Raw genomic sequence first — 27,272 nt, forward strand, 5'->3', positions numbered from 1 at the left:
CTGAGGTCCTTAGTGCCTTCTTTGATTCAGTCTTTAATAGCAGGACCCAGCCCCCTGAGCTGGAAGACAGGGACCGGGAACAAGATGAAGCCCCCATAATCCAGGGGAAAATGGTCAGCAACCTGCTGCAACACATAGACACACAGGTCTCTGGGCAGGATAGGATCCAGCCAAGGGTACTGATGGAGCTGGCAGAAGCACTTACCAAGCCACTTTCAGTCATGAGCCGTGAACAATCCTGTCTCACTGGTGAAGTCCCAGTTGACTGGGGGATAGCAAACATGATGCTAAGGGGAGGGGGAGTGTTTAGCTTTGAGAAAAGGAGACTGAGGGGCAGACCCTATCGCAGTCCACAGCTGCCTGAAAGGAGTTGAAGCTGGGGGTTGATCCCTTCTCCAAGAGAGCAGAAAGCAATAGAACGAGAGGAAATGGCCTCAGGAGCAGTCCTGAACAACTGATATGAAATTACTTGGTTGGAACTCCTAGAAAGTCATTCACTGCACCATGGTAAATACTCATGGGTCAAGACCTTGCCAAGGCTGAAATGGGAAAGTAGCTGTTGCTGCTTTCTTAATTACAGTGCATTTCAGCTTTCAATTCACACAAGAAATGCAGGCAGTAAGGAAAATGTGTTAGTGATACAATAGTTAAAATACGTTGCTGTTAGAAGGAGAAACAACAGTGTCTCCAACTGTTAATAGATGATGGATATGATAAAAGTTAATGAAATCCTCACCCGCCACATAAAGGTCAGTTTTGGCAGGGTCGATTTGCTCACCCCATCCTCTGATTCTGTATTCTTACTGCCTTACAGTCTATGAAAGGCAGCAATATTATCTGAAAGTACGTTTAGAATGAGGAAATGTTACAAACTTTAAAAAATGGTTAGGATCGTCCAGACTCTTCCAACTCTGAATTTAACATGCGAAGTTGTATGCTTTTTCTGAGGTGGCATTTTATTTTTTTTTAATGAATGTTGAATTAATATTCATCATCTCCATCCCCATTCCAGGTGCAGGACAAGTTTCGTTTGGACCTGTCTGATGAAGAAGCTGTCCATTATATGCAGAGTCTAATTGATGAAAGTGTCCATGCCCTCTTTGCAGCAGTGGTGGAGCAGATACATAAGTTTGCGCAGGTGAGATAATTTCTCAGTGGTCTCTGTGACAGATGAGTGAGATGAGAGGTTGTGAGTGGTTAGTTCAAGACTTAACTTCATTGTTTATTATTTGTTTTAGTTAGTTTTTCAGAAAGTTAGAAGTGTGTTTTTGCTGGCAGGACTGGAGAGCAGGCTCTTAGTAGTCCTAGAAACATTTTTAATGCATCTTAGCAAACATGCTGAGTGGGATGTAACTGATTATATTACCAAAGTAAGAACCACAAATTGGAAACACGGAGTTCTGGGAGAACAATCCAGAACATCTTTAGTTTTCATTCCCAAAGTAAATGATTGAAGATAAACTTCCTTTCTTTCCTACCTCTGCTAGACTTCCATAACTCTGCATTCCAGCTAGTTTTTTTGATCATTAACAGGCACAGCAGATTGCACAGAAGGAGCCAGGAACTCTTCACATAACAGCATCTGTATCTCCTCCAACATTGCACTGTACCACAGAACATGATCCCCACCGGCTATGTGAACATTTATCCCTTGTTTCAGAGGCCTCAACACAGATGGAGATCCTGAGGGATAATGCAGTTTTTCAGATCTGGGGCTGTAGGAGGTGGCTGAGACCTCTCACTGGGACAGTGAGAATTGCGCTCCTTGCTTGTAGGAAGTGTGCTGTGCTGGAGCATGACCAGCAGGTTGAGGGAGGGGATTCTCCTCCTCTTCTCAGTTCTGGTGAGGCCCCATCTGCAGTTCTGCGTCCATCTCTGGGGCCCCATCATAAGAAGGACGTGTACCTATTGGAGCAAGTCCAGAGGAGGCCACAAAGATTCTGTGAGGGCTGGAGCACCTCTGCTACGGAGACAGGCTGAGAGAGCTGGGCTGGTTCAGCCTGGAGAAGAGAAGGCACTGGAGAGACCTTAGAGCAGCTTCCAGTACCTAAAGGGGTGTTGGAACCAGATGATCTTTAAGGTCCCTTCCAACCCAAAGCATTCTGTGATTATATGGTGAAAACCAGGAAACTTATCTAAACATAAAGAAATCGTTATTTTTAACGTGGGGGTAATCAGATGCTGGGAGAGGTTTCCCAGAGTCTCCTTCTGTGGTAGAGTCTCCTTCTGTGAAGGTACTTGAAACCCAATAGCACAATATCTTGAGCAACTATTTGTGTTTGATCCTGTTTGAGCAGGGAGGCTGGACTAATGGTCTTCAGAGTTCCCATCTCATGCATTATCTGATTCTTGCTAATGGTCTGGGGTGGTAATAACTTACTGTCTCTGCTACTTTTATTATTTCAGTTTGTTCTTGCTCTAGTATGGAGGTTGAAATGTTTAACCACATGTATATGTGCTGTGTTACTACAAGCCACAGTAAGACAATGAGATGTTTACTTCTCATTTTGAATACAGCTCTGTTTACAAAAGCATTTCTTCTTTTAATTGGCTGTGTTTTTTACCTAAAGCCATCTGACATACTTAGTTTGTGTTTATCATGGATTTAAGATATGACACTGTTTGCCTAAAGTATTAGACTCATGACAAGAAATGGAATTGAGAGGAAAAATGAAACCAGTCTGAAAAGCCAGTCATTATGCCAGGTTTTTTTCATTGATTTTTTCTTCAAAAAACTGATCAAATTCTGATATAAACTGAGAAGAACTATTTTTATGGTTATCCATTTTGCTAAAGGTCTTCCAACTAATCTGTTGTTTCCTGCAAACTTAATTTTTATTTTGAAGAATTACACAGTCATGCAGGGTAAGAAGCAAAAATGTAATTTCCATCTGCATATATATTTAATAAAGGTGATCTTTCACATGAAGGGAAAAAAAATGAGTGTAATTATATGAAAATGTTGCAAAATTTGTTGTCATTCATTATGGATTACTTTGAATGTAGGGTGGAGGACAGTAATAAGATAAAGTGAAAAATTCCTAGCATATACCTTGGGGTTCAAGGAAAAAGTAGCTACAAAGATTCAAGATTAAAATTTTAAATGCTTCAGATATGTGTGTAGACCTTTATTTAAATCACATACTGACAGTCACTTTTTATAAAGGCATCTTTTAGGTGATTGCCAGCCTCTCCCTGTTAATTATTACTGTTACTTGTGAAACTGTATTACAAAGTCAGAGTTCACAGGTTTGGTTTAGGTGACCTTTTTCCATTCAGCCTTGTTCTTGCTTGACCTTTCTTCAGCACTTACAACTGCTTTTAGAATCATAGGATATATTCTTTCAGAATACTTAAAAGTACACAAGAATTTGAACCCCAGGCTTGTAGGTCCCAGCACTGGTGTTGTAAGCAACAGTTGTATGCAGCAGACACCAATTGCATCTTCCATCCAAATTTTGGGGAGTTAAAAATCAAGCCCACAGTGTGTATGGCACTTTGGGTACCAAATAAGCTGATGTGACAGCCACTGGTGCAGGCCTGATCCAGTTGTCTCATTATGGGGTTTTTACCTCCCCAGCTGGCTGATGCTGGGTTCCATCTTGAATACCTTAGGGGTGTTTCTCCTGAGGCGTTCTTGCACTCCTTGAGTTTGCTGCCTCATGCTTTTAGCTTTCCTTTCTACTTCTGGGGTGAGGTACCTAAAATACAAACCATAGTTGCTTTTTAAGTGCATAGGGCATCTCTTGGCTCCATGTGATGTTAGATTGGAGTTCAGATTATTGCCTTCATTCATGTTCAAATAATTACACTTGCACAGTTCCCTCTGTATCTGTGAGGACCATACAAAAAGAAGAGTCACAAATTAATCAGCAGTTCAGGAGTCTTAAGAATCTGAGCTCTATTTATGTATTTTTAAAAAACTTACAACTAATCCATCACAATTAAATGTAATTAATGCCTGTTCTCTTTATATTGCAAGTGAGATAGGATGCTTTATAGTAATACTTAGTGCTTCATTAGTCAAAATCATTATCTTTTTGTCCGAGGCAGTAAGAATATGCTGGAGTCTTCACAGTCTGTAGATTGTTGAACAATTGAACAATTAATGCATCATTGAGTTTCTTGTAAAGGGGTCATCCTGCACAATGGCCAACTGAAGAGGCCAGTGGCCTTGCTCTTAATAGTAATGTAAGGTGCCTTAAAAAAACCCAGCCAAGCTATACATAAGTATTACAACACATGCTTAAACAGCAGATTTCAAACTCATGCCATGCAATTTTTTATTTGAAATGCCCTGCAACTATTGTTTTTTGTTTGTTTGTTTTTCAGTAGGTATTCATCGTCTTACTGCCTCTCAAAATAGGTCAACAAGGAATCTGTCTACTGAAGTATTTAAGAGCTTTTAATAAGGCTGATTATTATATTAACTGTGTGTATCAGTATTCTATGTGTTACTCTGTAGTAAGTAAAGCTCTTAGATAAGGCAATTTAGATATTTTGGTATCAGCTTGATACTGTTCTTTTGTAACACTATAGTAAACTGCGTTCAGTTCAAAACTGTGTCATGAAGCCTTTAGTATAGTTTCTGATGTATCTCTAACCCATTATACTGTCAGAAATTTTACAGAGCTTTTTATGTTTTACTTGTCTCCTTAATGGTTATAAAAAAAAGACTCAAAAGTAAATAAATTTAACATTTAGAATAAGCTAATAGTGTTGTACAATAGTGCTCAAGAGGAGAAAAATGCGTAGTAATTCTAGTTGGTGCTAATGAAGACTGGATAGCCATTTCTCCCTGGAGAGTCATTTTCATCTTAGCAGCATTATATATTTCTGCAGATGAAGGAAACAATCTTCAGTTAAAGTGAATAACTTTGCATTTTATATTACTTGTGAATTTAGAAGTCAATGCAGTTGCATTCAGGGCTCATGTTAAGCAACGTTTAAAAAACGAAGACTGGGGGCTAAGGGGTGTCCCACCTAAAATGTAGCAGTGCAGTCTGGGCTTTTGCTAATGCTTGGCTGCTCTCTGCTTAGGAGCAAACTCAATTTAAGCTGTAAATGTACCATGGTTTTATAATATCTCCAAGCTGAGGTCCCAGTCCTGCTGCATCCCAGAATGCAGCTGTGGTTTATTTCCCTCAGGACCAGGGCTTCTGTTTCCTCCTAATGGATGCCAAAATAAAAATGGGAACATCTACCAGCAGGATTGTGTAGATTGAATGAAAACATTTGTCAACGGGCAGATAGAGCTGGTTCCCATGCTGTTTATTCACCTAAAGGATTGTGAAAATTGCCTGCCTTTAGGTGTTTCACCATGTTTTTAAACATGTTCAATTTACGTGTAACTTAAGAGTACACCACTTTGAGAGCAAACCAAGTTAAATAAATGCTGTGCTGTGTGTTTTTTGTCTTCTTTTAGTATTGGAGAAAATAAGCCTTTTGCCTACCTGTGGTGGAAAAAAGCAAATGCTCAAGAAAGAGACTTTCTCAAGCCCTTGTGGACTTCACCAGTTTTGGAAGGCAAAAGCTGCAGGTTTGGTAGCACGAGAATAGAGAGTTCAGGAGGTAGAGAAGCTTTCTGAGTCTCTGTTCATTGAAGGTTCAACACCAGCCGTTATTACAAGGAAAATGGTTGTTTATACTGTCCTTGGGGCTCAGATGCTGTGGCATTTTTTTCCACTGAAAACGTTTGAGCCTCAAAGGCTCAAGCCAAAGGTAACTGGAATAGGCTGTGGTAAATTGTTGCACCTGCTAATATACTTCTTATTTAAAAATAAAATCACTGCTGTAGGGGATATAAGTATGTACAAAGTTACAACAGTGAGGCTACAGTTCCTCCATGCAGAAAAGCCACAAAGTTAGGGCAGTCCCCTTTCTTCCCTTCCCACCAACTTTGTTCCTTGTGTAAGTTCTAAATGTAATTCATATGCTCCTTTATTTCCCACCCTGGGCAATTTTACCTTTTAGAAAGGACAAGCGTTTCTTCCCTGCTTACAAAAATGTTTTTAAGTGCTGATAAGTTAGCCAGCTGTAGGCAGCCAATTAAATCATCACTAACAGGCGCAGCAACCAGAATGCACAGTGAGCGGTTCATTATTTCACACTTTAACTCTGAATATTTTCTGTACAGTGATTATATATTCTTGACTCTAATAAACTCTTTGTTGTTGCAGTCTTGATGTGTTCTGGTTTGTCTTTTTAATCTTATGTGCTGAGACACGGTGTACTGAAGGATTATGTTTATGACTCTTGCCTTTTTGCAAGGATTTTCACTTCTCAGTTCGCTTGATGCAGGAATAAGGCCCCTGATAAAATGACTTCTATGCCACATGTTGAGTTCATAATGAATCTGGTTTGAATGCTCAGCAATATAATTAGCTCTTCGTGAATGTGTGCATGTCTTCAAATGGTACTATTATACTCCTGTATTTTTTTTGTAATAATGACTTAAGTCAGGAAGAAATTCACAGTATCACAGTATGTTAGAGATTGGAAGGGACCTCAAAAGATCATCTAGTCCGATCCCCCTGCCGGAGCAGGAACACCTAGATAAGGTTACACAGGAACGTGTCCAGGCGGGTTTTGAATGTCTCCAGAGAAGGAGACTCCACAACCTCCCTGGGCAGCCTGTTCCAGTGTTCCATCACCCTCACTGAGAAGAAGTTTCTTCTCAAGTTTAAGTGGAACCTCTTGTGTTCCAGTTTGTACCCATTGCCCCTTGTCCTATCATTGTTTGCCACTGAGAAGAGCCTGGCTCCATCCTCGTGACACTCCCCCTTTATATATTTATATACACTAATAAGGTCACCCCTCAATCTCCTCTTCTCCAAACTATAGAGACCCAGCTCCCTCAGTCTTTCCTCATAAGAGAGATGCTCCACTCCCTTAATCATCTTAGTTGCCCTGCGCTGGACTCTCTCCAGCAGGTCCCTGTCCTTCTTAAACTGAGGGGCCCAGAACTGGACACAATATTCCAGATGAGGTCTCACCAGGGCAGAGTAGAGGGGAAGGAGGACCTCTCTCGACCTACTAACCACCCCCCTTCTAATACACCCCAGGATGCCATTGGCCTTCTTGGCCACAAGGGCACAGTGTCGGCTCATGGTCATCCTGTCGTCCACTAGGACCCCCAGGTCCCTCTCCCCTACACTGCTCTCTAACAGGTCGTTCCCCAACCTATACTGGAACCTGGGGTTGTTCCTGCCCAGATGCAGGACTCTACACTTTCCCTTGTTATATTTCATGAAGTTATTCCCTGCCCAACTCTCCAGCCTGTCCAGGTCTCGCTGGATGGCAGCACAGCCTTCTGGCGTGTCGGCCACTCCTCCCAGCTTAGTGTCATCAGCAAACTTGCTGATAGTACACTCAATTCCCTCATCTAAATCATTGATGAATATATTAAATAATACTGGTCCCAGTACTGACCCTTGAGGCACTCCACTAGATACAGGCCTCCAACTAGACTCCGCCCCATAGACTACAACTCTCTGGCTTCTCTCCTTCAGCCAGTTCACAGTCCACCTCACTACCCGATCATCCAGACCACACTTCCTCAATTTAGCTGTGAGGATGCTGTGGGAGACTGTGTCAAATGCTTTGCTGGAGTCAAGGTAGACCACATCCTCTGCTCTGCCATCATCCATCCACCGTGTTATTTCCTCATAAAAGGCTACGAGATTGGTCAAGCACGACTTCCCCTTGGTGAAGCCATGTTGACTGCCCCTCATAACCCTCTTATCCTTGATATGCCTTAAGATGGCACCAAGGATAAGGTGTTCCATCACTTTCCCAGGGATGGAGGTGAGGCTGACTGGTCTATAGTTACCCGGGTCCTCCTTCTTGCCCTTTTTGAAGACAGGAGTGACATTTGCTTTCCTCCAGTCCTCAGGCACCTCTCCCATTTCCCAAGACTTGGTAAAGATGATGGAGAGTGGTCTAGCAATGACCTCCGCCAGTTCCCTCAGCACCCGCGGGTGCATCCCATCTGGACCCATGGATTTATGGATGTCCAGATTGCTCAACTGGTCTCTAACCCATTCCTCATCGACTAAGGCAAACTGCTCCGTTGACCTGACTTCATCTGAGGTCTCAGAGGTACAGGGCTCTTCAGGACTGCCTCCGGCAGAGTAGACAGAGACAAAGAAGGCATTCAGTAACTCTGCCATCTCTGTATCTTCTGTCACCAGGGCACCCGTCCCGTTCATCAGTGGGCCTACATTGCCTCTGGTGTTAGTTTTACCTGCCATGTATTTGAAAAAGCTCTTTCTGCTGTCCTTGACCCCTCTCGCCAGCTTTAATTCCAAGGAGGCCTTAGTCATCCTAGCTGCCTTCCTACATCCTCTAGCAGCAGCCTTATATTCTTCAATATTTAACCACGCAGGTCTCCTGACCCTCTTCCTCGACTTCCTACGTGTCGGGATGCTCCGATCTTGAGCTCGGAAAAAGCAGTCCTTGAACGTCAACCAACTATCTTGGGCCCCTTTCCCTTCAAGCAGTCTAGCCCACTGGATTTCCCCTAGCAATCGCTTGAAGAGGCCAAAGTTTGCCCTGCTAAAGTCCAGGGTTGCGATTCTACTTGCTATTCTACTGACCCTACCAGACAAGATCCTGAATTCTACCATCTCGTGGTCGCTGCAACCAAGGCAGCCCTCAACCTTTACTGCTTCAACCAGACCCTCCTTGTTAGTGAGGATGAGATCCAGCAGCGCACCTCTCCTGGTTGGCTCATCCACCATTTGCATGAGGAAGTTATCATCCATACACTGGAGGAACCTCCTGGACTGCGGCTGGGTTGCCGAGTAGTCCTTCCAGCAAACATCAGGGAAGGTAAAATCCCCCACAATGACCACAGCCTGTGACTGTGAGGCCGCTCTCAGCTGCCTGTAGAAGGCCTCATCAACTTCCTCACCCTGATCCGGTGGCCTGTAACAGACCCCCACAACAGTATCGCCCCTGCCAGCCTGCCCCCTCCCAATTGAAGGAAAAGGAGGACAGATTCGAATCTGAATCTGACTAGTATTAGTGACTCAGTCTTGCTTTCTGCTTTTCTTTACTAGCAAACACCAGAAGAGCTTTGATGGAGAAAACCCAACCGGGGCCGTGAAGGGCCTCTGGTTAGTTATTACCCAGATTTGCTACTTAAGAACAACATTGGTTCAGCCCCTCTTTTCCCTTGTGTGTGCAACTTAAAGGAGCTGTTACTACCCCAGTTACTTTGTGCTTGTGTTAGCTGGCAAAACACAATGCCACAGCGGAGCCACAGTAGAACCTCTTATCTTTAGCTAACTCTTCTTTGGAAAGTGGTAATTATTATTTTCTTGTGATTTTTTTTAGTCTTGTTCCATCTGGCAGAAATACATATTTCTCTACTGCCTTCATTTCCCAAGAACTCATTCTGCATGCTGTATTTTGTAATATCTTCCAAACGCATTTCTGAGAGCACTGAGTTTTCAGGCATTAAGAGAAAACTCTGCATAGAAATACGTAGTTTTGTTTTGAAGGGGCATCCTACATGCTTGCACAACTTTGATTTGTACGATGTGGCCACATTTTATCTGAGTTCTTGACTACGGACTCCCAGCCCTTTCAACTATATTGTAGGATTTTTCTTCTGTTTATTTTGAAGAAAACTCCCTCTTCCCCCGATTAGCCCAGCACTAATTATGAAGGATACAGGCATGAGCCACTCTGTACCAGCTGACCAGACCATGTCTCCTCCTTAAAACCCAAAAGACATCATCAACTTCATCCTATAGCACATTCCACTTTGGAGAAAGGTTTATAAAGTGTTCAATAACTGTTATAAACACATAACAAATTAATACATGGTTGTTCACTATGTCTTGTGGTTTAAAATTAGTAACCTGGACTATGCAACAGCCTATTGAAACTATAAGTCAGTTACAAATGTTAGCATGTGAACCCAAATGGTATCTGAATATGATAGGTAAGGCTTAGGAAGACCCTGACTTCACTGTAAATCGCAGTGGCACAGTGGTGGAAAAGCTTGCTTGGATCAGTGGAACTTAATCCAAACAGTGTGTTCGTATGTGTTTCTGCTTATTGAGTGTATCCTGTGTCTTATTTTCAGTGTATTTCCCAAAGTAGAACATGTACCAGGTGAGCACTGACAAACTAAATGGGTATGTCCCTGATCCAACCAGTGATGTTTCTGGGGCTGCTCTGCATATTCTGTTCCCAGCTTTTATGAACCCTTACAGCTGAAGAACAGGACAGCACTGGGACTGTACAACATACTAGATGTAAGTAAACGTATTTGTTTAAGTCTTCTCATCTAAGTACCAAATGTTGAAAATTGTCCCTTAAAGTCCACACTTCAATAGATGTTTTTAATCCTTATATACAAAGTAAGTTGCAACTTTGTTTTGTAAAAGATGATGGCTCTTAGAACTTCGTGCAGCATCATGTATTCAAAGTAAAACAAAACAACTGGGGGCGGGGGGGGGGGGGAATAAGCCATTTTGTTGTAAATTAAAGGTTTGGTTTTTTTTTTTTTTTGATATATTAGTCTAAAGCTATGACCTACTGAAGTAAGACTGTTTAATAGACTATCTACTGTGGCTTGATATCTCTGTGTAATCCAGTACTGTGAGTATATTATGTGTTGGTCTCTGATCTGAATCCCTTGAATAACTCCTACCAGTTTTGCCATGAGGAGTACAAGGCTTAAAGGTGAAATCCTATTATGTTTTACAAAGGTAGGTCCCCAGTCAGACCAGGGACTACATGAGTGATGCTTTGAGCTCCATCATGTGTATCACCAGAGCATGATGCAGTTGTTGGTAGGAAAGCAGGCTGTACCAGTTGTGTCACAGTAATTTGTCAGAGGCCGTCCTGTTAAGTCTTTCCAGGGAACATTACAGAAGAGAAAAAAAATCAACAGAACAGTCAAAAAATAATTTTGCCATGGGATTATTTTACCCAGCAGTTGTATAACTGCAGTTGAAAAGTGCTGTGAAGCAGTTTGTGTTTTATTTGCTTTTCAACATCCATCTTGTTTTCGCGCCGATTTTATTGTCTCCTGAACTCTCTGGTGGTCTTTCTGTCAGGATTGAGAGTGAGGGAATCAAAAGAAATTGTTCCGTGTGCCTATTTTTTCTTCCCCTACCTATATAGTGTCATTGGTTATTTTCAACTGCCAGTGCATCAGGAGCAGAAAGTGGTACAGACTTTCTTTTGGGGGGATGATTCAGTAACTGCCAAAGTAGGACTGGGGGGGGAGAGGGGGCAGGGGTGTTAGGGCATGAGAAAGAGAGGCATGGCCTCTTTAATATGAAAGGTGTATGTCCTCTTAACAAGAAATGTCCTGTTCTTAGAGACAGTTTTGTTCTTCTTGTGTGCAATCTAAAGTAAAAAGCACTTCTGCACGGCTTTGGAAGAATAATGGCTTTGGAAAATGGAAGGAGGAACAGAGAATGGGAATCTTAACAACTCTTTGCAGAGGAGGTAGCAGCAAAGAGGCAGTATCGCTAAGTGGCCTTTTGTAGTCGGCAGAGGTGTTAGTCACAAGACCTGGTATCATCACTGGATGGTAAAATACAGCGGTTATTATGAGGTATCTGAAGCGTGTACATTTAAGAAGTCTTAAGGGAGTCATTGAAAACAGATTGCAGGTGGTTAAAGTAGGTTTTTGTAACCTTTTCTGCTGATGGAATGATTCCTTGTCACAGTGAAGGTACTTTAAGTGCAATATTGGTGTCGTCCTGTCCTTCCAAGCATCTGTGATTTAGGTCAGACTCTGCCAGGGAGAAAGAAGTTTCACTTTGGAGAGTAAAATACCAAACTCTGGTTCCTTCTGGAGTATTGAGCAGTGAAGTGGTTCATCTGCATGGGTTCAAACATGAAACAGCAAGAACACTGCTTGGAGAGGAATTCATAGCTCATCTACACACAGGCATTAGTTGGGATGGTCCTTTCCAAAGTGGGTTAAGCTATACTGCTGGGGGGTACTTAAAATTCAAAATAAAGCCTTTGTAAAATTTGACAGAGCTCTTTGAGTTCCTTCCCCTGATAAAAATGTGTTTATCCTAAATATTTCCCTAGCCCTTTCACCATGGGTGAGGGGTCAGATGGTGGCAGATTTACAGAAGGGAAGATGTTCAGTTCTTAAACTACAGTGCACAGAAAGAGATGTGAGGGGAGGACTGAACCTCTGTGGGGACTCTGGGGAGCTCTGGTATCAGTTGTTCCATGGTAGAGCCATTCAGTTTGCTCCAGCCTGTAGTGCTCACAGTGACAGTAAGATACCGGCTCTTTCCTCATCCCGCTAGTTGCTAAGGCATTAATTGGAACATGCGATGGGTACATCGTACAAATACACATTCCACAGTGTCACACTGCTTCATCTCTCCTTGATCTATAAAATAAGATGTTTTGCACAGTTCTTTTTTCAGTCTTCTTTTTCACTGGGAAACATATTGTGAAGTTAATCATAATGAAAGGCTTTTCTCTCCCATGTCTGTTTAATATAACATCTCTTGCTGATTAGAGACTGAAGAACCCATATTGTGAAAGAATAATTGATTTATGATTTTTTTAAATAAGTTTATTTTCTAGCACAGTCATGTATAAAGAGTTTTCTAGTTAAGAAGATGGGAAGTAATTAGGCAAAATTCTTTTCTTTTAACAAACCATTCACAAACTACTTCCCTTTGAACTTTAGACAGAATAACAAGCTCTCTGCCTGCATGCAAGTACAGAACAGTGCATATTCATCTTGCCTGTGTGCCACTGTGGTGCCCTGCGACAGGGGCACTGTGTTCCCAGGACAGGAACAGAGCTTTTTTTAGTCATGTAGTAAATACTGAATTGGTTTTCCCCCCCCTGTATCTGTGATGTCACCCGTACTCAGGGTGTCTGTCACCTTTCTAATGCTGTATCATCGTCACCTGATGGACGAGGGAGAGATTTCTGATGACAGCACATCTGGTCTGCATAGATGCGTCCTCTTAATCCTTCTATTTCATCTTAAATTTGGGATTTTGTTCCCTGTTGCTGCCCCTGCTGGGAGCCATTCTTGTGTAGATAACTGTTTCAGTCCTGATGCTGAGGTCTGATCATGCAGTGACTGATCTGGCTGATAAATTTTGTGACCCAGCAGAGGTGAAGGGGACATGGCTGATGCTGTAATGATTGTCTGATTCATTCACCAACCTCAGGGGTGAGGACAGGAGCATGCTTGGCCATGAAGCTCTTACTTTAAGGGAGTGATTCAGCTGAGATCTCTGACCACCATCTACCAGAGCAGCACTACACTGGCAGCTATTTCTTTTCCAAGGGAAAAGCACAGCAACAGACCTTGGGATAATGGATGAAGTATTCTTAAAAGTGGAGTGCATGGCAGAGAGCTGTCTACTGTAAGAGCTGTACTTGGTGACATCCTGAACAGGGTTAAAAATAAGTGTTGTATAGTTCAGGGTGGTTTATGTGTTTAGTCCACACAGTTTACCAAAGCCTCTAGGTGGTATCTTCCCCATACTGGCCCATATTGCATTTATCTTTTCCACATTGCAAACCACATCCCAGTAACAAGGTAGTGAGTAGCATCTACTCTGCAAATGAGATGACAGGTCTTAGCTCCCATGCTGATGAACACTGTATTTGAAATGGGGGCTGAGAGGCTCTGTGTCACACTCCTGGCTGTGGTTTTCATTGTCCATTGGCCTGGAAGATTTTTGACTCTTTGAACTTCCATTTCCCTCCCAGCTCTGTAAGCTCAATGGTGCAGGACTCATTTTTAACTTGTCTCACACAAGTTGTACCATTGCTTGGGGCTTTAATTTCAGATGGATCTTGGAAATGCCATTATAATCTGCCAAATGGCAATGCATTTTGATTGCATTTTGCATTCAGCCTAGGTTTGTTGGCTTGTATTTGTTCTGTACCTTAGAGTTGAAAGCTGCCTGAAGAAATGTACTTGCTGGAGCTCCTGTTCCTGTCAAACACAGTTCTGGCGGTTCTCTCCTGCTGTCTTAGAAAGCTGTAAGAAAAACAGCAGGAATGAAAATGTTTCCTTGCTCTCGGTATCTAATGCTAAGATTTGCTACATACAAAAAATAAAGTTTAACTGAAATATAGCAAAATAAGATAATCAGTTTTCCATCTTAAGCAAACAATATCCACAAGATGCATTCTCTGGCCTTTTTATCAGGGTCCATGTTTTCTGCATTTGCGTCATCCGGTTTAATGGATACCTGATCCTGATTTAATGTGCTGCAACAGACAAATTGTTTTATTCAATTAAGAGAGAGAGCCAGAGGATCTCTAAAATCTGTTTTTTCTGCTTTAACACCACATGGATTGTAAATGGGTGTGTTCAAGAACAACTGAGAATAATGAGTCCCAAGGATTATTTTTTCATTTACAGTTTGAGCTATGTGAGAAGCAAGAAGACCAGCTCATTTAAATCAGAGTAAATCAGGACACGCACAATTCAGTCTTACATCTCCATTATGTATGTATACAAAAGGCTTACTTAGTGTATGTTTTTCCACTATTTCATTATTCTGCTGCCCATGTTAATATCCCTGGTCATGTACTTACTAATGATCCTCAATAGCAGCCTTAGTGTTGAGCCTTTTGTTCAGTCATAAAGGTTGTTCTTCTCATTACTCAATTTTTTGCATTTTGAGTTCTACCGCATTACCACTGTGGTTTGCCATTTTCCAGCTGTGGTGGTGTTCAAAGACAAGCACAGGTCTGATAGCAGGGTTATCCTCTGTCCTAATTTTTGTGACTGCAGAGTGTTGACATTGGACTAAAATATCTCTGAAGATGTGCTCACTGCTCAAAAACTTGACTAATGGACTGTACTGTAATACGTAAACATGAAAAAGGAATCTGGGACCATTGCAGTTAGAGCCATACAGACACAGATTGGTGCAATTAATCCTACTAGATTAAAGCTGTACGTGTTTAAATCCTGTAGGTTAAAAATCTACAGGATCCTGGTCAATTGCTACCTTTGGATAGCTATTGAATAATCTCTTCCTTCCCGTTTGCCAGGCAAGCAGGTAAGGATCATCAGCCTGATCTTTATATTATGATATTTGGATCACAAATTAGGGTTTCAAAAGGAAGTTTGTATAAGGTAGTTGCTAGATCCAGCCAGTATCCCTCCTGGACTCTAGCTGTTGCTCTAGAAAAGCATTAGTTACCCATATTCTCCATGGTTTATTTGCCAGCCTGCCATGGAGGTTGGCTACCCCAGGCCATTTCAGATAGCATTATGTGCTTAGTTGTAGCCAAAGTGAGCAACTTGTTGTAGTGGAATGTGTCCCTGCCTTTGGCAGGGTGTTGGAACTAGATGATTTTCAAGGTTCCTTACCACCCAAAACATTCTGTGATTCTATGACATTGAAGCAAGGTTTATGTCCATAATTTAGGATGGTCTCACTCTGAAATTAGTAGATTTCACTGACTGTACTGAGTAGATTTTCATGGACCATGCTGGGAACTTAAATACAGGTTGAAATGCACTCGTGGCAGTTCTGTTTTCCAGTACAGGCAGTTCCTTTCAAGGACCAAGTAGAGGGCATCCCTAACTGAATCTCCCAGTTCAGATCATATTAAAGAAGTCTGAAGTCCTACTAGTTGTCAGAGGGGAGGTTCGAGGTACTGGGCAACCTCCTTAAGAGGAGGTCAGAGTCATTGGTATGCAGACATTGCTGCTCTCAGAGCAGTGGAATTCACTGTGAGATGCAGATTAAATATACATCCAAATGACACTTCGGCTTTAATTTGTCGGACACTGTGGTCACACACTTGTTTTCTGATGTGAGTCATAGGTATAGGAGTGCTCACAGAGTGGGTTAATCCCATCACATTTTCACCCAATTGGTTACCTTGAAAATATCACTGTTTCCATTGAGCCTACTTCTGCTGGAGTTCTAAAGCTTCACATACAGTAAAGTATTGGGAGTACAGCCCTGTCAATGAACACTGAGGTGCCTCTCCCACATTCAAATGCCAGTGAACTAGAATGAGTGGTCTCCTCCCAGAACCATAGGGGGTGGTGGTGTCCCAAGAAGATGGACTGCTTTTACCTAGATTTATTAGTGGATGATGTTGTAGCAGGCAGTACCATCTTTTAGAAATACCATCTTCTCAGAAGCTGGAACAGAGTCAAATGTATTTCACATCAACCAAGCTTAAATCATGGAGTAGATAATTACATGCCGTAGGAAATCAACTGGCTGTTCTGTTATGCCCAGCTTTGGGCTGTAAATCTTCACGTAGCATCCGATTGCCATGGTAGCTAGGCTTCAGATGTGCTTGCTCTGATTTCTATTCTTTACCTGATTTCACGTATTTTGTGAAGCTTAAAATGGCAAACATGTTCTGGTTGAGGTGAAGCATAAATTATTAACTTATGTAAGGCAGAGATTTGCATGAAATACCTGAAGTTAAACATGTATTTATACTGATACTGCAGTTTTCAAATGCTTGGTGAGGATTTTATTCCCCTCTTACTTTGTGTAATTCCATAAAATTCAGCATGTTTGTCTCTAATCTGAATGGGAAGGAGGCTACATTTATTTTCTTCTACTTAATTTTGATAACATTAGAGTGAATTTCTGCTGGCACAATAGAAGACAGACTTCATCCCAGTGCGCCATAAATATCATGCCAGCTCTTTGCCATTTCATATCTATGAACAGTTTATCCAGTCTCTTATAAATCCTGTCTATCTGGCAGCAGGGATCCAAGTGGTTTATTTCATCTGTTGCATCCATCTGTGTTGTTTTCTTTTGACCTTTTACAATTTTACGCTCTTTTGAGCAAGGACCATGTCTTTATGTTTGTATAGTGATTCTCACCATAGGTCTAGATTCTCTGAGCATTTCTTTAATATTAGTAAGTATGGAAGAAACCAGCAGTCTGAGCCCAAACAAAATGCCACATAGAATCACAGAATGGTTTGGGTTGAAGGGACCTTAAAGCTCATCCAGTTCCAAACCCTGCCATGGGCAGGGACACCTTCCACTAAAGCAGGTTGCTCCAAGCTCCATCCAGCTTGACCTTGAACACTGCCAGGGATGGAGCATTCACGACTTCTCTGAGCACCCTCTGCCAGCACCTCACCACTCTCACAGTAAAGAACTGCCTTATATCTAACCTGCAGTTCCCCTGTAAATAGCATAACTGGGTCTTAATAGTTAACTGTAAAATGAGAATGGACACTACATAGCTACATAGAAGACAGGAAAGGTCCTCTGAAGAAAATGTATGCCTTCTGCTAAAAATAATTCAACTTGCACACTTTCACTTCGATCAACCTGGAATTATCAGAGAAAGATGAGGGGTTCTTTTTCTGAATCAAAGTGAAAAGAACTGTTAAACTGTATAAATACGCAAGGACATCTTACTAGATCATGTTCCTCAAAGTCCTGCCCATCCTGACCTTGAATGTTGCCAGTGATAGCAACCAATAGTACCACCTCCCCAGGCAACCTGCATCAGTGTTTCACCTTCCTGACATAAAGAATCCTTATATCCAGACTGAATCTACCCTCTTTCAGTTTAGAACCATCATCTCTTGTGCTATCACAGCAGGTGCTGTTAAAAAGTTAGCATCTTTTTCATAAGCTCCCTTCAGGTACTAAAAGACCAGGTCTCCCCAGAGCCTTCTGTCCTCACGGCTGAACAACCCCAGGTCTCTTAAGTTGTGCCTTTGGTCCTCAGTGTATTTTGAGTGCTCCTCATCCTTTTAAAATGAACACTTCACATCCTTCTTCATTCGTAGTGTGGCACACATCTTCTGCCTTTCAGCAGCCACTCATTTCTGATCACATCCTGTGGGGTTTCGTATCCATTAACCTGCATGTCAGAAGTTAAACAAGACTGTCTTGGAAATGTGAAAAGAAAGAAAAGTGCAAAGATTTACAACAAAACAGTCCTCCCCTCCAAGCATCTGGCCATAGGAGCCAATCCAGCTTCAAAAAGCAAGTTACATAGCAGTAGGTAGAGTAGGTAGCAAAGACATGTTTGGCTTTCACAAGCCAGAAGTCTTCAGCCCTTGAGGTGCTTACTTTGTATGTCTGAAATAGTACCGACGGTCTTGATAGCGTTGTCTGAATTCTTCTGTTAGTGCATAGACTTATCATGTAGAAGAGGTTCCCACATGCTATGCTGTAACCACCTCAGAAAGAAAATCACTTGTAGGATCAGTTATTGCTTCAATATTCCATCTTTAGCCATACATTTCTACCATTTTTATCTCTCTTTTCCTCTCCTTTCAGTTTTTCTGTTTTGCCACAGGAAAATAATTGAAATGAGCAAAAATGCTAATGCTAAATAAATTCCTTTTTCAGTTTTTGTTGAAGAAAGTAAAGCAAAACCTGAAGGAAGAATAGGGGGAAGCATTTGAAAGTGATTCTAATAGTAATAATAATAATAGTACCATAAGGAGAAACTGGCATTATACAACCCCATCTGTTAAAAGGCTTATTCAGGGAAGAGATCTCAGAGTTCTAATAAATCGTTTTAGGAAAATATCTTTTCATGCTCAGTAGCAGTCAAAGAGCAATTGGACATCAGGATTTGTTAGAAAAGGAATAGAGAATGTGCAGAAAACATCCTCATGCCACTGCGTGCGTGCATGCGCATCTATACTCTGAATGCAAGCAAAGCTATGGTTGTCCCATCCCTAAATGTATGCATTGGATCTAGAATATAGGGCAATGAGTGAAAGGGTAAGCAAGGGAAGGAAATGACTTGCAGCACAGGTTCAAGAGCTGGACATGGAAGCTTCAGTCTAGAAGAGAGATGGCTGAAGAAGCAAGTCCAGTAGAGGACCACAAAGATGATTAAAGGTCTGGTCCATCTTTCCTATGAGGAGAGGCTGGGAGAGCTAGGACTGTTCATCCTGGAGAAGAGAAGGCTCCAGGGGATCCTATCAATGTGTGTAAGTACCTGGGAGTGAAGGGCATGGTGTCAGACTCTTCTGGGTAGTGTCCAGTGAGAGGACAAGAGGCAATGGACACAAGTTACAACATAGGGAATCCAATATGAAGACAAGAAAGCTCTATTTTTATTGTGAGGTTAGTCAGATTTGGGGACAGGTTTGTCAGAGAAGCTCTGACATCTCCATCAATGGAGATGCACAAAACCCAACTGCTCCAGGTGTCCCTGCTTGATAAGGGCTAAGCGATCTCAAGAGGCCCCTTCTATCCTAAGCCATTCTGCAAAAATCCAGAGTAATACGGAAAAAAGTAAACAAGAAATGGTTGTTTTTTTCTCTTTCTTAATGAGCAGACGGTATCGAAAGAAAGTCAGCAAGGCTGATAACAAATAAAAGGAAATGTTTTTACACAATTCATAATTGAACTATGAAGCTCTTTATCGTAGTGTTTTGCGGATGCTAAATAGCAATTATATAAATGGATGGAAGAAACATTCATCAAGGTCACTTAAACACACAGTATTACCCACAGTTCTTGAATTTCCAGAACCTACAAGTCACTGGAACTGAGAGAATACAACAGAGAAATATAAATATATTTTTGTCCTTCTTATCACTCTTCTTTGGACTTTTGTAACTGGTCACAGTTGAAAACATGACACAATACAGCTGACCTTGCATACGGTCATATGTTTAGAAGTATAAAGCATGTTCACTTTGTGACCTATCTTCATTGCAAACAGCCTGTAAAAAGCGTAAGAGAGAAATGGGTGCCTGTCGCAGAAGAAAACACGCCTTGAGCAGAGAAATTATAAAGAGCAGAGTTGTTGAGCAAGAAAGTTCCATTCTCATCTCTGCTTCTGATGAATGCTCTATCGTAATGCTTTATTTAAAGAAATGTTATTTAAAATATATTACAGGAAATAGCATATTGAAAACTATTCAAGCACAATTGAAAATTCCTTATGCTTTTTAGTGGCTTGGTGTATTCTGAAGCATACAAGTATAAATAAAATTACTTTAACAACTTAAGAGTCAAATGGGAGTTAGGAGATCATTTCCTATTGCAAAGCACAAGAGTATAGCTGTGTAGTAGGAGACTGAAAAGTTTCCTGATTTAAAAGCAAATCGATCAGTTTCAGGGAAACATGGAACATGTGCTGAAAGAATGTTTCATCTTAATTCTTGGGCAAAATAGTGAAGAACTTGATTTGCACAAGCCAGAAAACTGACAGTCTCTGTAATGGATTAAAATTGAGGAGGCTGAGCCCTGGGGGTACTGATTTTTGTTTTGATTATGACAAAGAAAGCAAATCAGAAAGCTACAGTCTTGTCTTGCAGTGCAGGGAAGGAACACTCTGGGTAAGGGATTTTTCTTATTTATGTTTTGGCTGAAGACCTGTATATTCAAACTGACAAGAAAGAACAAGTGGAAGTGACAGGATTTTGTGCAAAGAATATGTACGAGGTTGAAAATGTTGAGCAATTAGCATGATTAATTGAAGGCTGGGCAAGAAAGTTCTCTCTTGAAGGTGAGAGCAGCTGAAGCTTCCATTGAACTAATGTCAGTGGGACCCTGTGATTAAATACATTTTGTTTTAAAGTGCTGCTTTACCTTGGGGAACAGTGATTAGGAACCTAGTTCAATTATATGTTGGTATTGGTTTAAACCTTTTTCCTGCTATTGCCTGTACTGCAAGCCTTTGGAATGAGATGGTGGAAAGAAGAAACTCCAGGTTGCTAACCTGGAAAGGTTGTTTTGTTTGGATAGGAAGAGCCCCACGGAATATCACATCTGTTTCTTCATCTAAGTTCATTTAGGATAGCCCAGCACTTATTTTTTTTTAGCTAACTTAATTCCCCTCACCCCCCCCCTTCCTTGCCTTGGGGCTTTGGGTGAATAGTGACCATACTGAGCCTGATGTGTGCTGTGCCTTCAAGCTGTCCTGAGCTTCATCTGGAGAGCTGAACACAGCTGTAGATGTTCTGAGACCCATTGTCTAGTTTGATTGCTTTTATTAAATTCTCCTGTTATGTGTGATGACAATTAAAGAATATTTAAAGCATCACACAGAAGGGAAACATGATGGAGTGCTGAAAGCAGGTTAAAAACTGGTTTTATTTAAGTATTGAGATCTCAGGGGGAGAAAGAGGAGGAACCTGAGTGCTTAAAATGGATCCTAAGAAGAATTTGAGTGTCTGTGGTGCTGAAACCACCCACTGACTCAGGCAGGACTTTGACAAACATCTTGGTTTCTCTCTTTGACCTTAAAGTGCGTGCTTCAGGATGAGCACAATATCATGCCTGGTTTAAACAACACCAAAATGTAAGATAGGTCTCGGAGCAGGCAGCCCACTCAGTTTACAACAGGATCAATCTGATGGGTTTGTTCCAAGGAAGTACAAAGAGGTTCCCTTCAGGAAGCTCAGACATCACACAGAGTCACAGCCGCCACATCACAACCATTGTCTGCTACTGATGGGGCTTTTCTGGAAGGGGGGCCAAATTCTGTGCCCTTGCTGGACTCCAAGCTGCAAACCAGGGGTTGATGTCCTTTCCCTCATGCCCATAGGCTGTTCTGTTGTTTCCCTTAGAGAACTCTGTATTGTGTGACTAAGTGAAAGCCCACCATTGCTCCACGGATGAGAGCAAGGAAGTGGCCAGAACCCCTCTGTGTGGTGTGATTGACCAAACTGTTGGACTCCTCCGTAATTAGAGCTCACAAAACCAGCTAGTACTGATGACTGATTGATATTAATTACCTTTGGGATACAATCCCTTCTGTCTCTGACTAGTCAAATACTCTCCTGAAAAGTCTAACGACAGAAAGGAAAAATCCCCTTGGAAAGTGCTTCCATATCCATTATTCTTAGCCCATTGGCTGCTAATTATTCACTGTGTGAGTTCACATTATCTTACGTTGCAGAAAAGACACTACGAGAGATGTTATAGATAGCATTTATGAAGACAAAGAGCTTCAAAATAGCACTTTCAGTCCATAGCAGTCAGGTCAAGCCTACACTCCAGTGAGTCAATCACCTCTCATTCTGTTTGGACAGACTTTTCTAAACCTCAGCATGTAGTGATTTTGTTCTCTTTAACCTTTCTTCCATGGAAAGTTTTGCTATGAAAGTAAACCCTGGCCATGATGACAAATGGAACTGAGGGTGTTGGGATTTTCTCCTTTTCCCAAAAGAAGCCAAAACTATAGATATACTTGTACATGTCTGTTTAATTCATGTTTGTTTTCAAAGCAACGTTTTCAACTGATGGAGCTCTTCTGTTCAGTAGATTAATATATGAAAGTAATACTTGCTACAGGAAACAAATCCAGAGTGATGCAATGGTACATGGGAGGCTGCTCTGAGAAGAGGAATTTTTCCCTGAGTGTAGTAGAACTCATTGTGGGATTCTACTATAACCAATGCGGGGTGGTCTCAGTATGTTAAAGAGACCCCTATCAAAAGGAAATTATTCTCTGCTGATCACACAGACATAAAAAATGACGCACCACTTCCAGGGGAAATGATTTACTGTCTCAGCCCACGAGCCAAAGAAAAAGGGCTTATTTAATATTGTTTCTTACTAAAGGATGAGGGGAGGACACATCCGCTGTGGCTCAAAATACTTATCTCAGATCTTACTCATACTGACCTTCCATGTGAGATGCTCTGTAGCAGCAAAACCGGTTTCAGATAACCTTTTCTTTCCATTGAGCTGCGGCTCATTCTTGCCTCTCTGTAATACTGTAATTAGATTTTTGTATATGAATTTGAGGCAATAAGCCAATCACAATAGAAGAAAATGGCAACAAAAAGAACTAATCAACAGCAATTAACCTGAAGTCTTATTTTAGCATCATAGTCATCATCATATTTTTCTCCAAAAAATAAGAGAAAATATGCACAGGACACTTCACATGACCAAGTTTGGCTACAGCTAAAAGGGGTCACTATTTGGAAATGAGGTTACCATCTGCATAATTATGATATATATCTTGGTCCATGAATAGACTGGGGCAAACATGTTTAATGTAACACAGGGATCACCCATCACTCCTTTGGTTTCTTTAAGTGTTATATTTGCTTTCTTCTAAAGTGCAAACCCAAAGGGGGCATCTGTTGGACACCCCAAATAATGCACTGGAAGAGCTTGTTCGTTGACCAGTGGTAGTATTGAACAACTGTCTGGTCTGTTACGGAGGAGTTGCTCAGCTGAATTTTCTTGGGGTCGCTAAAGTGACGGTGTTTGTTGGTTTGTGTTTCTTGCTTTTTCTAAAGCTTGACAGTTCATAAACATTTCTAGTTCGGCTTCTCTGTGTAATGATTCTTGGTCTCACACAGAGAGACTGTTCTAATCAGCAGAGAAATTAATAAGGTTTCCCTTCTTGACTGAAGATTAATTTCCGTGGGAACATGCATTCATGTAGTGTTATTGAGACCTCTCTGGTCCACCAGATATAGTTGAAACTTCTGACTACTGAAGCTATTGGTCAGTGTTCTGGTATCAACAGTTAAAAGACAAATGGATGAGAAATAATAATATAAAACTTTCAGCTTCAGCAAACAATCACTAAAATTGTTGTTCTTAGCTTTGGTGTTTATGAAATAGAATTATACTTGTTAATTTGGTCACTAAAAATCCCAAAATAGGGCCCATTAGGTGCTTGAATTTTGTAAACATTTAATTTATGAACTCAGCATGGTGACTTTGTCATTTTGGATCCAGGGGAAAGCCTTCATCTTTCCTAGGGAACATTAGCCCTCACTTCTGCTCACCTGTGCTGTGCAGACTATTTTATTACAGCTTTTATTATGGTTAATGTTAAATTTAAAGTAACCACACTGTCTGCAGATGCCCTTTCCACTGTCCTTCAGTGTCCTTTGGAGGAGCACGGGGCACATTTGGCCAGCAGTTCCACTGATGCAAATGTGAAATACCTGTGATAAAGTCTGGACCCATCTCCTGAACATTCTTGTCTGCAATTTACTGCAAGCAACTTGAGCAGTCAAGTGTAATGAAAGATTTACAGTCCTGCTACAGTCCTGCTACACAGCTAGAGGAGCCCCTCACTTTATAGCCAGCCCAAACAGGATAGAAAGTCACTTTGCTGGGATTATACAGAGTTCGATCAAGGTGCAAGAGCTGTAACAGCTCTATCCACCTTTGCAGTTCCAGGCCCAAGCATTCCAATAAAATGCTATTTCCAAAGCCTTGATGGTTTGCGATTTTAAGTCTCTTCCAGAGGACCCTTTTTTTCTGAGCTTCAATATCTGGAGAGAGGCCGAGTGTCTGCAGTTGAGACGAGGAGGCAGAGAATGATCCCTCCGGCTAAGGCAGGGATACAGTTAAGGGCACAATAATCTCCGAGAGGTGATGGAAAAGCTCCATAATGGATCAGACGTTCCCTGAACTGTACAGATGTCACATTAATGCCGCACCCAGGTGTACAGCGGAAGCTAATTGAGGCAATTGAGCAGGAGATGGTTGCATCACAAAAGATGTCAGTCCAGCATGCAGAACCCAGGTGTTCTCTGGGAGCTAATTACATCAGGGAGCGAAGGCGAGAGGAGGCTTTGACAGGGGAGGCAGGAGGCTGGGGAGGGGGGAAAGGCAAAAGAAAGGGATAATCAAATAAAGGAGTTTGGTACAATAGGAGGGGGGATATTGCTGAATAAAGCACACAGCATGTCTCTCAGTGCAGGCTGTGGGGCAGCCGGTAGGGTTTGATGAAAACCACGCTGCGATGTGCAGGGAAGGCTGTTCCTTCCTAAGGCTTCCCGGTGCTGTCAGTGCTGCTACAGAAGGTGCTCAGCTTGCAACAAGCTTCCTTCAGGGCTGGGGCATGCACTGGTGATTGAGAGGAAGGAACATGGAGACCCAAGGATGTGTGCTCTACAGTCCCACCACCCCCAGCTGTAATCTGTCTTGATGTAATGGTTTAAAATCAGCTGTCAGCTAAGTACCACACAAGATAATAACAGTTTAATAACTCAGTACAATACCGATACTACTACAATAATGATAAGGGAAACAGCAAGCGGAAAAAAATTAAAACTAAAAGTGGAAAGGAAAACAATAAACACAAGTGATGCACAACACAATTTTTCACCACCCCCTGATAGATGCCCACCCTGACCCGAGCAGTGATTTGGCCTTCTGGGTAACTCCGCCCAGTTTCTATATTGGGCATGACGTGCTGTGTTATGGAATACCCTTTTGGCTAGTTTGGGTCAGGTGTTCTGTCTCTGCTTCCTCACAGCTTCTTGTGTCCCTCCTCACTGGCAGAGCATGAGACTGAACAGTCCTTGATCAGGGTAAGTGCTACTGAGCAACAACTAAAACATCAGTGTGTGACCAGCATTGTTCTCAGACTGAAGCCAAAGCACAGCACTGCACCAGCTGCTAGAGAGAAAATTAACTCTATCCCAACTGAAGCCAGGACACTTGAGAAGAGCAGCAGCAGCAAAGTCCTGCTTTTCTGACAGAGGCAGGTATCTGAAGCATTCCTCACACCCCTGTCTTGAGGTTACTTTCCTACCTGTACCAGCCAGTCTGAAGGCTGCTCGGAGGTGTTGCTGGAGTACAGACCTGTTGTCCATGGAGGACGCAGAGAGCTGGGCACACCAAGGCCTGGGTTTTTCCCACCTCCAGGACCAGCTTTAAAGCAGTGGTCTGCCACTCTTTCTCCCTTGATTACAAAGTGGGGAACAAAACCCCTAATATAGGTAAGGTATCTCAATTTTAGACTTGCCAACTTAAGGCAAGGTACATCCTGTTTCCAACCAAGTAAGTTGAGCAACATGCAAGCTTTGCTGCACCAGGCTACCATTACTGTAAGACATTGTAGCATCTGCCTGGAGGATTTTTTTGCAGTCAGTCCATGGGGCTACCCATTATAATTTTTATCTCTTTTCAGGCTGTTTGCTTTGTGCATAGTAAAGCTGTTCTACTGCTTGTTCTTACTGACATAATGTAACAATGATGTGAAAATGGTGTCAGTTCTGGGTTGCCCATGGAATTTGCCTTGTTTTGCCACCATCTGCCTGTATTACTGGCTTTCAAAACCATAGACTGTGAGATAAAGACTGATAGTTTAACCAGCCACCTCTCTGGTGTTCAGCTTTCTGCAGGCAAACTGAAACACATTCAACACAACACGTGTTGAACCCTAGTCATACCTTAGAGTCTGAGAGTAAGCCCAAAAGTAATCAAGTCATAACTATTCTGTGGTGTCCTAGAAAAAGCTAATGAAGTGGTTTAGATCTCTGTGTGACAGCTCTTGGAAGGCTCCCTATCTTCTTCAAAGAGGGTTCCAAAAAAATACATCCAAAAGGACTGGAGTGGTTTATATATGTGAACAATGGTTTGTTGAAAAAAAAAGGGTATGATGGCACCTTCTGCTTGAATTAGAACTTTAAATGACCTCTGAGCCCTACATATCAATAAATACATTTGGAGTCTCATTCACTGTATGCATGTTAAGGTGCAGTAATGATTGCAGACCTGTGAAGTGCTCTCGGCTCCATATTTTTACCTGGGAAAGGTGAGGTTTGTGCTGGTTTATACATGGGTGGTCTTTAGAGGGCAGGATTTCTAACCTGCTTACTACTGTGTTGTCTGGGGAGTCACATAATTGTTTATGCTGTTTCCACTGTGTAATAGACTGATCATTTATCTAATTCACAGTAATTTTCATGACAGTGTCCTGAGTCTTTAGGTGACTCCTTGGACTTCCATTTCTCCTGCATAATTTCCTCTTACCCTCATTTAGATTCTGTAAAATCAAAATTAGATGAGAAACTCTGGTTCTAAAAGATCATTTATGTACATTAACTCGGGGATAAAAAAAACCACCACACAACACTTTGGCATTGAACAAGGTCCAAACTGCCGTGCAATCACACTGAACTGAATCGGTCCTAAAGTTTGTTCTCCCATGCAGATTGGGCACAGCAAACCATCTGACTGAATGCTCTGCTGGGAGTAGTTACATGCCGCATCTTTTCTGGAGCACATGAAGCTCCCAGCCGCCCCTTCAGCTGTGTTGATATGGCTGTGAGTGGGGCTGCAGTTTAAACCAGGGATTTGAAATTATCTGGGTTAAAAAACCCAGCACAGCCTTGTTCTCTGATTTATTTTATCGTTTTTGTACATTTTTGCTTTGCCTAGCATCACCATAGAACTTGTGTACTGGTACAAAGTGGAAGGGAAAGGAGGGATGCAGAGAAGGGGAAGAGGAAATGAAAAGGAGGGAAATGGAAAGGGTAAGGAAAAAGGAAAGGTAAAGGAAGAAGGGAAAGGAAAACGAAAAGGAAATGAAAAGGGAAATGGAGAAGGGAG

The 27,272-nt window shown here is 41.9% G+C and overlaps 1 protein-coding gene across 4 annotated transcripts in view; it reads left to right on the forward strand.

The window, feature by feature from the left end:
• The window catches only part of PIK3C3 (phosphatidylinositol 3-kinase catalytic subunit type 3), a 78,398-nt gene extending 72,220 nt beyond the window's left edge, over positions 1 to 6,178 (forward strand). For 3 of the 4 annotated variants that reach the window (XM_061364079.1, XM_061364077.1, XM_061364078.1), the window contains 2 exons: positions 1,013 to 1,138; positions 1,534 to 2,391. In XM_061364079.1, the coding sequence (XP_061220063.1) occupies positions 1,013 to 1,138; positions 1,534 to 1,980 (573 nt within the window). In that variant the 3' untranslated portion in view covers positions 1,981 to 2,391. Of the gene's footprint in view, positions 1 to 1,012; positions 1,139 to 1,533; positions 2,392 to 5,425 lie in introns of those variants that run through there. The other variant, XM_061364080.1, reaches the window with a different exon arrangement.
• The last annotated feature ends 21,094 nt before the right edge of the window (positions 6,179 to 27,272 follow it).

Source organism: Neopsephotus bourkii, unplaced genomic scaffold (assembly GCF_033783945.1).
Source record: "Neopsephotus bourkii isolate Nb327-2 ecotype Australia unplaced genomic scaffold, CSIRO-AGI_Nbou_v1 NB_1187, whole genome shotgun sequence".
NCBI lineage: Eukaryota > Metazoa > Chordata > Aves > Psittaciformes > Psittacidae > Neopsephotus > Neopsephotus bourkii.